Source organism: Danio aesculapii, chromosome 2 (assembly GCF_903798145.1).
Source record: "Danio aesculapii chromosome 2, fDanAes4.1, whole genome shotgun sequence".
NCBI lineage: Eukaryota > Metazoa > Chordata > Actinopteri > Cypriniformes > Danionidae > Danio > Danio aesculapii.
In genome coordinates this window covers 125,001-137,730 of record NC_079436.1, presented here as the reverse complement: position 1 = coordinate 137,730, position 12,730 = coordinate 125,001, and the positions used below count along the sequence as shown (strand labels likewise).

General features: G+C 44.6%; 1 protein-coding gene across 1 annotated transcript in view; it reads right to left on the bottom strand.

Annotated features, from left to right (window-relative positions):
* Positions 1-4,886: 4,886 nt before the first annotated feature.
* The window catches only part of LOC130239034 (phosphatase and actin regulator 1), a 13,096-nt gene continuing 5,252 nt past the window's right edge, over positions 4,887-12,730 (bottom strand). Inside the window, exons 3-13 of the mRNA XM_056470192.1 lie at positions 12,282-12,362; positions 11,535-11,642; positions 10,182-10,385; positions 9,572-9,794; positions 8,966-9,135; positions 7,594-7,750; positions 6,736-6,791; positions 6,586-6,647; positions 6,292-6,432; positions 5,666-5,742; positions 4,887-5,251 (exon numbers count right to left, since the gene is read on the bottom strand). Coding sequence (XP_056326167.1) covers positions 5,236-5,251; positions 5,666-5,742; positions 6,292-6,432; positions 6,586-6,647; positions 6,736-6,791; positions 7,594-7,750; positions 8,966-9,135; positions 9,572-9,794; positions 10,182-10,385; positions 11,535-11,642; positions 12,282-12,362 — 1,295 coding nt within the window. The 3' untranslated portion in view covers positions 4,887-5,235. The remainder of the gene's footprint in view (positions 5,252-5,665; positions 5,743-6,291; positions 6,433-6,585; positions 6,648-6,735; positions 6,792-7,593; positions 7,751-8,965; positions 9,136-9,571; positions 9,795-10,181; positions 10,386-11,534; positions 11,643-12,281; positions 12,363-12,730) is intronic.

Below are 12,730 nucleotides of genomic sequence, written 5' to 3'. Positions count from 1 at the left end.
AATCCATCGAAAGACCCCCCCCCCCCCCCCACACCCAACACCACACACACTGATAAAGTCCAAGATAAGACCCCTGTATGAGCTCATTTATTCCATTTTGACTGATATGCCCATCATAATAGTGAAAATGATCTGTAGAAGGGCTTTAAGACTAATGAAGTGTAAAATTCTGACTGAGGACAGTTGATGAGCGAGGCCAACTTGTTATCTGTCTATAGCTACAGCTTTATTTTAAAACAGTTTTGATGGATCAATTAGAAATTGTATTAAAAATAAGTATTATTTTCATATTTCTTTATTATGATGTTTTAAATGCTAATCTCACAACAATATTTATAAACTGGATTAACTTAAAAGTTAAGTTTTAAATGTGTAAATAATGGTTTGTAGTGAAATAGCATGGTGAATACAGAATTATAGAAAATATATCTGGTCCATCAGAAAAGTGTGGTTCTGATCCCCCTCCGGCAAGATGATCCGGCAGAGATTAGTTCTTAAAATGTCAGTAAAATGCATAATGGAATAGAAAATGAGCGAATAACTGCAATAAAAGTCCAGTTTTCAGGAATAAAGAAGCAGCCCTTTCAGCAGGCTGACTGTGGCCTGTATAGTCTTCATATTTTATTACTCATTGATTATTACTGGGGTGACGCAGTGGCGCAGAAGGTAGCGCTGTCACCTCACAAGCAAGAAGGTCTCTGGTTCGAGTCCCGGCTGGGTCAGTTGGTGTTTCTGTGTGGAGTTTGCATGTTCTCGTCCGTGTTGGTGTGGGTTTCCTCTGGGTGCTCCGGTTTCCCCACAGTCCAAACACATGCGCTATAGGGGAACTGGGTAAGTTAAGAGTCCAGAGTGTATGAGTGGGGGATGTTTCCCAGAGATGGGTTGCAGCTGGAAGAGCATCCGCTGCGTAAAACAAATGCTGGATAAGTTGGCGGTTCATTCCGCTGGGGCGACCCCGGATTCATAAAGGGGACTAAGCCGACAGAGAATGAATGAATGAATGAATGAATGAATGAGTGAAGGATTATCACTGATGACTTTGACAGTTTTACCTCATTGTGTCAATAACTGCTCAAATAATAATAATGGAGGATTTAAAGCAGTTTTATTGCAGATTGTCCACTGTGTGGCGCTGTTTGTACACAGTATTCAATAAATGTACTTACAGGCTTCCAAATTAGATGAAGGATTCAATAAATACACTGAAAACTCATGGATAACCTCATGGATGAACTGGTGACTTTCTGCATGAGAGTCGGACGCTCTGACGAGGAGGCTAAAGAGCGTGGCTGCTAGTGTCTGTCAGTGGAGCACACTTACAGGTCAGAGGAGTGAGGTTTACCTGCACAGCACTTCCCTAGCTGACCTCTGCTACACTTACCCCCCCCTAAACCTCACTCCCATCGGGTCACGGCACCAATTATAACCCTGCAGGTCCTCGTGCACCCAACCCGCTCTGAGCTGGGACTGAAACTGCGTCTGATTCAGGAGTGTTCAGATATTTGGACTAGATTCGACACACAGACTCAGAGAGAGCAGCAGATGTTCAGTGTGTGCTGATTATTGGCATGATTGTGTATTTTCTGCATGTCTACACACACGTTAAGAAGAGAACACACACACACACACACACACACACAGCTGGACGCTGCTGCTGGATTCGTGTTGAGGATGGTGTTTTATTCACACACACACACACACACACACACACACACACACACACACACACACACACACACACACTCAGTCAGTGTTGGTAAAGAAGGTCAGGGTTTATTGCTGGAATCGTGACGCGCACGCGCGCTCACACACACATATAAAGTCATGCAGTTTCTACAAAGTCTTCAAAAACACACACCTCTGTTATAAAGATGACGTGGCTCTTGCTGGAGCTCAGGCTCTCCTCGACATGTTCAGCCGGTGTGTGTGTGTGTGTGTAATCTAGATCAGATCAAACCTGCTCCTGGATCAGCCCACAAGCTTGTGTGTGTGTGTGTGTGTGTTGGTCCATGTGTATGTGACAGTGTGTGTGATTGTCGGTGCATGTGTGGTTGTGATTGTGTGTGTGTGTGTGATGGTCAATGTGTGTTTTTGATGTTGATGGTCAGTGTGACTTTAAGTGTGTGTGTGTGTGATGTTGTTAAGTGTGTGTAATGGTCTCTGTGTGATTGTATGTGAGGGTCAGTGTGTGTGATCTGGGTAGTGTAAATGCGATTGTAAGTGCATGTGATGTTGATGTTCAGTGTGTGTGTGTGCCCATGCAGGAGCTGCTGTGTGTGTTGCAGACCCTCAGGACTGATCAAGCGTACAGCAGGTAAATAGAGCATGAACACGTCATCGTTTTCCCAGAAAACACACACACACACACACACACACACACACCTCTGGAGCTGCTGCTGACGTCAGTAATACACACTGAACTGACCCCCACACACACTGATCAGAGGTCAGACAGGAGTGATGTGGTGTAAACTGAAGTGACGGAGGGCTGAGGAGCTGAACACATGGAGAAGTGGAGGAGGACTGAGCGAGGACAGGACCACTGAGCGCTTCAGTGTTCAACAGATTACAGCAGGTCAACATTATTACTACACACAGCCCATCTCCTGAATCTGCGGTGTGTGTGTGTGTGTGTGTGTGTTTGGGTGAGCTTCACGTCAGCAGCTCCTCCAGTAATGTGTTCACCAGTGAGAATCATGACGTGTTCAACATCCAGACCCACACATGAACATCACACCTCACCTCACCTCACATCAGCAGTGGAGCAGTCCAAATCAACATCAGTGTGTGTATCGTAAAGTGCATGCAGAGTATGATCACAGCATCATCATCTGGACCAACCATCAGTCTGTGTGTGTGTGAGACATTAATTCAGTGTTCCAGCATTCAGACGAGTGGCCCAGATGAGCTACAGAGAGAGAAAACCGCACGCACACACACACACACACACATCAGCTGCGTTTCCAGATCAAGGGTCAGTTCACACACTATTACAGTTCTGCCGTTCTTCGCTCTCCATTCGCTGGGTCCAAACCTGATCCATTCTGAAAGTCAGAGGTGGCTTCATTCATGAAAGAATCATTTGAGTTGATGATTCAGTGTTGACAGATACTGCTTCATTCTAAAAGAATCATCAGTTTTAAATGAATCGTTTGAATGACTCATGACAGTGAATCATTCATATAGTCAGATGTAGCTTCATTTCTAAAAAGAATCATCTAAGTTGATGACTCAATGTTGACAGATACTGCTTCATTCTAAATGAATCATCAGTCTTGAAAGAGTCATTTGAATGACTCATTATGACAGTGAATCGACTCAATGATCCATTCATTAAAAACAGACACTGCTTCATTTCTAAAAGAATCATTTGAGTCCATGATTCAATGATTCATTCTTAAAGTCAGATGTTGCTTCATTTCTAAAAGAATCTTTCGAAGATCTGTTTAAGATGTTTTGAAGAATGCTGAAAACCTGTAACCACTGACTCTGTTGTTTTTCCTGGTATGAGAGTCAGTGGTTACAGGTTTTCAGCATTCTTCAAATTATCTTCTTTTGAGTTCAACTGAATACCTTTAGGTTTAAAGCTACTGGAGGGAGAGTAAACAGTGAGTAAATGTTGATTTCTGGGTGAACTGACCCTTTCATGTGATGCACAGAATTGGAATATTGCAATAAACGTCTGGGCATTTCCATTAAACGATATTATGCAATGTTTCAAAACTTGCATTAAAGTAATGTGAATGGAAACACGGCTAACACACACACACACACACACACACACACACACAGCTGAAAGTCTGATGTCTGTTTTCTGGCTCGTGTATGAACTATAAACAACACAAACAGACAAAACTCAAAATAATGTAATTTAAGTTCAAATAAATGATGAATAATGGATAAAATAAATACAGAGAGACAATAGAAATGAAGACATGTATAAAAACACTGCACCATTAGAAACATGACGAGGGTTTGCATAACTGCACATCTAATGAAGCCAAGTTACGCACTATAATCATATTAAAAACCATCATGATGACGTGGGAGAGCTCAGACGGAGAGCCTTCGATACATGATGGACATAAATAACATTAAGAATTCACTCTCAGCAGCTTCAGATGAACACAAGAATCATCTGAATCAAACGACTCTCAATGAACACAAACATCTGAATCAAACGACTCTTGATGAAGACATAAAACATCTGAATCAAATTACTTAAACAACTCAATAAATAAACACAATGAACATCTGAATCAAATGACTCTCGACAAGCACACAAAATATCTGAATCAAATGACTCTAGCTGGACAGAAGAAACACCCGAATCAAATGACTCTTGTTGAAAACAAAATATCCGAGTCAAATGACTCTGAAACTAATGACTCTTGATGAACAGCAGAAACATTTGAATCAAACTGTTCTGAAACAAATGACTCTCCATGAACACAAGAAACGTCTGAAGCGAATGATTCACGAAGCGAATGACTCTGAAACAAATGACTCTCGATGAACAGCAAAAACATCTAAATCAATCAACTTTTGCTGAACACACAAAACATCTGAATCAACTGACTCCTGATGAACAGCAGAAACGTCTGAATCAAATGACTCTTGATGAACTCATGAAGCAAATGACTCTGAATCAAATAACTCGATGAAACCAAGAAACGCCTTAACATTTGAATCAAATTACTCTCAACGAACAACAGAAACATCTGAATCAAATGACTCTTGATGAACTCAAGAAGCAAAGGACTCTGAATCAAATTACTCGATTAAATCAAGAAACATCTGAATCAAATGACTCTCTATGAGCACACAAAACATTTGAATCAAATGACTCTCTATGAGCACACAAAACATTTGATTCAAATGACTCTCGATGAACTGTCAAAACATCTGAATCAAACGGCTCTGAATCAAATGACTCTCAAACACACAAAACATGAATCAAATTGACTCTTGATGATCTCACGAAACATCTAAACCAAACGTCTGAATCAAATGACTCTTGATGAATTCACAGTTTGCTGTCGATGTGAACGCTGAAGGAAACCCTTGCGAATCTCACAATGAACGTGTGTGTGTGTGTGTGTGTGTAAACGCAGATGAAGTGTGAGAGAGTCTGTAAACGTGTGAAAGCAGAGCTGCTGGTCATCCTGAGTGACGGTCAGTCCATCTCTGTTCATGTGTGTGTATTTGACCGATTCAGTCCTCCAGACGGCAGTGCTACGGCCTGTGGAACCTGCAGGACACACACACACACACACACACACACACACAGCCTATATTACTGTAGTTGTTGTGTTACCATAGCAAGTGTAAAATGACCCCAACAGATTGAGATATTTGAGTGCAGTACAGAACACTGAGTCACATTTTCAGTTTCGGCAGTGAAAATAACTGAATCAAAGCTGGAGGAGATCATTTGTGCAACTCTGACTCCTCTCCTGAATGAATCATTTGAGTCAATGATTCAATGATTCATTCATAAAGACAGCCGGTTATTCATTTCTAAAAGAATCACTTGAGCTGATGACTCAATGATGTCAGATGTTGCTTCATTTCTAAAAGAATCATCAGTTTTGAATGAATCGTTTGAATGACTCATTATGTAGACTATGGTTTAAGCTCCATCTGAATTCTGTGAACTCCTGACCTGGTCAGATGTCTGCTGGACTCGTGAACCTCCATCTCATTGCTCTTGAAGTCGTTCAGCTCTTTTCTGATGGCCGCCTGCGCTCGCACACACACACACACACACACACACACACACACACACACACACACCACACACACACACACACACACACACACACACACACACACACACTCGTGAGCAGATGCTATATTAATAACATTATAAACCATCACAGTCACTGTAACACTTTCAAATGTTTGTTTTCAAACTATGAAGATATTTTGAAGAATGTTTGAAACCTGTAACCACTGACTTCCATAGTAATGTGACATAGTAGTGTCGTCGAGTGTTATCGAGTGTCATCAAGTGTTGAGTGTCTTCAAATGTTGTCGCGTGTCGTCAAGCGTTGTTTAATTGTCGTTGAGTGACGTTGAGTGGTTCAGGACTGTCGTTGATAGTTGAGTGTCATCAGGTGTTGCCGAGTGTTGTTGATAGTTGTTGAGTGTTATCGAGTATGAGTGTTGTTGATAGCTAGTGATAATTACTGATCGTAATTGAGTGTTGTTGATTGTTATTATTTGTGTGTTATTGATAATTATTGATAGTTATTGTGTGTTATTGATGAGCAGAGGTGCTGTTGTGACCTTGTCGGCCGCCGTTAGTCTGGTCCAGGGTTTGTCTGTGCGTCTGTCGTAATCCTGAGCGTCTGAAACCTCCACATAATCACTGAAGCGGATCAGAATCTTCGCTTGTCGCAACTCCTCTACTGTAGGCCTCTGACTGAGCTGAACACACACACACACACACACACACACACACACAGCCTGGTTACACACGCATACATGCTGACATCTCTCTCTCTCTCACTCACACACAGTAATACATAACATCGTTACACGCGTCACATGACTATCACACACACACACACCCCACCATACCTTGCGTGAGAGTTTGCGTCTGATCTCTCTCTTCTCCTCCATCTGCTCCAGTTCATTACGAGCTGCAGGACAAACAGGAGATCACAAACACACACACTGACAAGAGAGTGTGACTGGCTGTGTGTGTGTCTGTTTCTGTGTGTGACTGACGTTTGAGGATGTTCCTCTGCTCCAGCTCTTCAACTGTGGGTCTCTGGCTCAGTCTCCTGTTCAACACACACACACACACACACACACACACACACACACACACACACACACACACACACACACACACACACACACACACACACACACACACCACACACACACACACACACACACACACACACACACACACACACACACACACACACACACACACACACACACACACACACACACACACACACACACACACCACACACACACACACACCCACACACACACACACACACACACACACCACACACACACACACACACACACACACACACACACACACACACACACACACACACACACACACACACACACACACACCACACACACACACACACACACACACACACACACACACACACACACACACACACACACACACACACACACCACACACACACACACACACACACACACACACACACACACACACACACACACACACACACACACACACACACACACACACACACACACACACACACACACACACACACCACACACACACACACACACACACACACACACACACACACACACACACACACACACACACACACCACACACACACACACCACACACACACACACACACACACACACACACACACACACACACACACACACACACACACACACACCACACACACACACACACACACACACACACACACACACACACACACACACACACACACACACACACACACACAGTGAATAAAGCTGAACAGCCTGTAGATCAGCATCATGTGTGCACACTGCTGTGTTTAACAGTGTGATGTGTGTGTGTGTGTGTGTGTGTGTGTACCGTGTGAGTTTGCTGCCGATCATCTGTCTGGACTGCAGACGCTCCTCATCTGTCTGAACAGGTAAGATGTTTTTCTCCTGCAGCTCTCTCTGAGACGGCCTGTTGCTCAACTTCACCGCCAGAGAGTCCGCACGCAACACCTTCAGCGCCAGTGTACCTGCATACACACACACACACACACACACACACAGAGACACTGAGTCTATGAAGCATGCTATCCACATCAGATTCAGAAAGCTAGTTGATGCTTGTATGAGCTCTAGATTAGATGACTGTAATGCTGTGGTGGTCCAGCATCCTCCATTAATAAGCTTCAGTCAGTGCAGCTGCAGCTCCAGCAGACGTGTCCACATCCCCCCAGTGTTCTCCTCCTGACACCGGCTGCTGTTCAGTTCCATATTGATGATCAAATATTGCTTCTTCCCTATAAAGCTGTAAATAACCCAGCTCCTGTTCATCTGACCCAGCTTCTGTCTCTCTACAGTCCAACCTGCTGTTGAAGATCTCTAAACTCAGGGCCCAGAATAGCAGAGTCCACTAAAGGAGGTCGAACCTTCTCATTTATGGCTACTGGAATAGCTTTCCTGATGATGTCCGAGGCTCAGACACACTCTCTCAGCTCAACATTAGAATAAAGAACCATCTCTTTAGTGAGCACATAACGCTATGACACATGAGTGTGCTCCACGCAGGTGAGTGGGCTTGATAAACCACCTGTAGGATACCTCCTATGCTGTACATGTTTGTTTCTGTTTGTTTATTTATCTGCTATTCTCATTTATAACACACAGGCCTCCCTCTAGAAACTATGCAGTGCCATTGATGCAATCCAAGACCTGTGAAGAGATGATCCCAATGTCTCCATAATCCTGGACCAGGCCGTATCCTGAGCAGCTGCTGTGGTGGTCATGAAGGACTGGAGAGTGTGAGACTGATTCCTGAAAGACCCCAGTATGAACGAGTCTTCGCATTGATCCTGTGGATCAGCCTGAACACCTGCTGGTGACCTACTCACACCTGCAGCTTCTCCATGATGGACGTCCAGCGCTCTCCAGCCTCCGGCGCCTAGACTGCAGCTCTGCACAGGAAGTTTGGCCAGAGGAGAAATGGTCGAGTCCAACTGAGCCTGGTTTCTCTCCAGGTTTTCACTTTGGTCAATTGGTAAAGTTTGTTCCTCCACTGTCCTGCTTGGTTTGGATCTGTAGAGCTGCACATGGATGGATTTGCTCTTCAGTGTTTGGACTCTCAGCAGTGAAGATTAAACCACACTGAACTGAACTGAACTTAAACACTGAACACTGGACTGACACCGCTTCAGTTTACTGTGGTTGTATGTGTGTGTGTGTGTGTGTGTGTGTGTGTGTGCACTGACTGGAGAACAGTGAATCCTCCTCCTCCTCCTCCTCTTCCTCCTCCTGCTCTTCATCTCTGTATAGGCTGGGCAGATCCTCATAGTCAGACTCGTCAGGGATGTTCTCTTTATCTTCATCTTCATCACAGTTGACCACTGCACCGCTGTACTGACCAGTGTGAAGAGCAGAGCTGCGGACACACACAGCAGCAGTCACAACACACACACACTTTTACACTCACAACAACTTTAGTCGGACCATTGACACACAGCAGTCAGTTGTCTAACACACACACTCATACACACACACACACACACACACACACACACACACACACACACACACACACACACACACACACACACACACACTCAGTAAAAACGAATAAGGTTGTCAGTTAAAGGTAAAATAGTTCTGGGAATTAAGTCACAGGTGTGTGTGTGTGTGTGTGTGTGTGTGTGTGTGTGTGTGTGTGTGTGTGTGTATCAGACAGAACAGGAGCTCAATAACAGTACAAAACACACTCATCATCCCAAACGGTGGAGCACTTGAGTGTGTTCAGTCTGAGCAGAATCTGCAGTGAGCTCTGGCACACTATATAGACAGCACTAGTGAGTGTGGCGCACCTCTCCAGCCTCTGCATGCTGAGCGCCAGTGTTTTCTGGAGCTCGTCGATGATGCGGCTGGACGGGTGGGTGGAGCCATACTGCAACTGCAGCGGGTGCTTGTACTGCAGCAGCGCAGGCGTCTTCTGAGGGAACGACAGGGGAGATGAGGACACAGCCGGCACATACAGCATCACCTTCTTAGGAGGTAGAGGAGGAGACAGCCTTCCCTGTAGACACAAGTCTGACGCACACACACACGCGCGCGCGCGCACACGCACACGCACAATATAATTCAAGATGTTAATTTCATGATTAAAGATATCTGTTGTGGTAATCCTACAGTTGCTATGGTAACAACAATTATAGCAACTGATCTGTTGTGGTGATTCTACAGTTCCTATGGTAACACAACAATTATAGCAACTGATCTGTTGTGGTGATTCTACAGTTGCTATGGTAACACAACAACTATAGTAACGGATCTGTTGTGGTGATTCTACAGTTGCTATGGCAACACGACAACTATAGTAACTGATCTGTTGTGGTGATTCTACAGTTGCTATGGCAACACAACAACTATAGTAACTGATCTGTTGTGCTGATTCTACAGTTGCTGAGTGCTTCTCACCTGCGCTGTGATTGGTCAGTCTGGAGAAGGGTTTGGGCGGCAGGGCGGGGCGCTGTTTGTGGATGAGCTGAGGTTTGGCGGGCGTTTCCTGAAGGTCACCGGGGAACGTGACTGTTTTCTTGGGCGGAAGCGTGAGAGACTTGAGCGTGTTGTTGTCCTGAGCACAAACTCCACCATCCAGAGGTGACCGGAAGTCCACAGCAGCTGAACACACACACACACACACACACACACACACACACACACTTCACTATAAAACACACCAGGATACAGGAGATCCGTCCTCCCACGAGAACAAACGTCCTCCTGATTTAGAGTATGAGGAGCCGGCCGCAGCAGAACAAAGCCCATTATTCAGCTCATGAAGCGCTTCGTTATCTCAGCTAAGCTCATTAAAAAGAGCCGTTAGCTAAAGCAGCTCTTTCATGCTATATCTTCACTCTTATGTGCTTTAATCTTCTCGACAGAGCGAGTAAAAACAGACATCAGCCCAATCCCAATCATCCTCATGACTGCAGGACGAGCTGGTGTCCTTCAGCGACTCTACACACACTCAACACCAGCACCAGCAGAATTATAGACTGACTACAGCCGTCATTCAGGCCGCATGCTTCAGCTGACCCAATTAGGGTTTCTCCCTCTCATGTGGCGCAGATCAGAATTAGCCCGAGCAGGAGAGAGAAAAGCACATTCAAGATGAGTTTTAGGCCTTAAAGAGGAGCTATTCTGCCCCCTTCACCAGCTGTAAACACGTCTGTGCTGTCCTGTGTGTGTTTGAGCTGAGAATAACACACAGATAATGTTCTCCAGCGCTCTGAAACTGACCCGTTTAGGCTTTGATCCTAATGGTAGTGTTTTGGTGACTGTCGCTTTAAATGCAAATGAGATTGTGCTCTTCTCAGAAGAGGGCGGAGCTACAGACGCCTGTGTCAGCATAGTGGCAGATTCAAAAACAAGACTAATGTCATATGCTAATGAGGGAGAGATGGGCACTAGTGGGCGGGGCTTTCCCCCTCTGATGACGCATACAAAGGGAGAATGCCAATCAAAGTGTTTCATTCATCAAGTCTGATTAGAACAAACACAATTAATGACAGTTCACCAATAGTGGCTGCTGAAGATACTCACACACTGCTGACACACACACACACACACACACACAACTGGATTTAAACCCCACCTAAAAGTCATTTAATCACACGTAAATAAATCCACTATCAGTGCATGAGTGTCAGATTACAGGTTCACCTGTTAAAGTAAGCCGTATGTCACTTAAAAAGACAACAACAGTCGTATATTGTGGTGTAGCACAGCGACTGACTGACTGACTGACTGACTGACTGACTGACTGACCGCTTCTCTGTCGCTCAGTGATCTCCGCCGTCCGCTCACAGTCTGTCCTGTCTGATATCAGCCCCTTCTCCAGCCGGCCATCCACCGTCAGCACCGGGACCCTGGAGTCTGACAGACACACACACACACACACACACACACACACACACACACACACACACACACACACACACACACACACACACTGAAATAAATGACCAAACTACCAAATATAGCTTCCAGAAATGATCAGATGTGCTCCAACATTAGGCACATCCACATCAGGACTGAACACACATCAGTGTAGCTGAGCCGCTACTGAATGAGCACTGTGCTGCGACACACACATCACACTGGTGTGTCTCTCTGATCCGTTTCATTCGTTTATAACCTGTTTAATCTGTTTTTAATCACTGTTATTATTTATTCTCTCGTCTCTTTCACTCCTGTTTCTGTAAAGCACTTTGGATTAGCAGTGTGTATGAAATGTGCTATAGAAATGAACCTGCCCTGCTTTATTTCAGAGTACAGCATGGCACTGAGAGCTGTGTCAGAGCTGAGCTCATTAATATTCATGACCGTTCCAAATATGGTCAATAAGGAGCTTCTGACTGTAGGGGTAGTATATGGGGTAATAAATGAGCATATAAAACCATTCCTGAACATCCCTAAGCCATAAACCCACTGTGTAGACATCAGAGAACAACTGAACTCACAGAATCAATGCAGTATATGGAGAATAATAGGAGATGATGAAGAGATATGAACCTTTCTGGAAGATCTCCTTCAGCACTCCTCGCTTGATCAGCTCGTCTCGAGTCTGACGCACTGACATCTTCCTCTCCAGAGCTGAACACACACACACACACACACACACACACACACACACACACATCATAAATACACTGCACACAAGCCACAGGGCGGTAACCTCACACAGACTTCAGGACAGTCGAATGCTTGATTCTGATTGGCTGAAAGCTGGAAACCTGTAACCATTGACTCCCATAGTAGGAAAAACAAATAGCATGGAAGTCAATGGTTACAGGTTTCCAGCATTCTTCAAAATATCTTCTTTAGTGTCCAACAGAAGACAGAAACTCCTGAAGAAGCACTCGAGGGTGTGTAAATGGCAGAATGCTCAGTTTTGGGTGAACTGACCCTTTAAGAACACACACACACACACACACACACACACACACACACAGAGACTGATG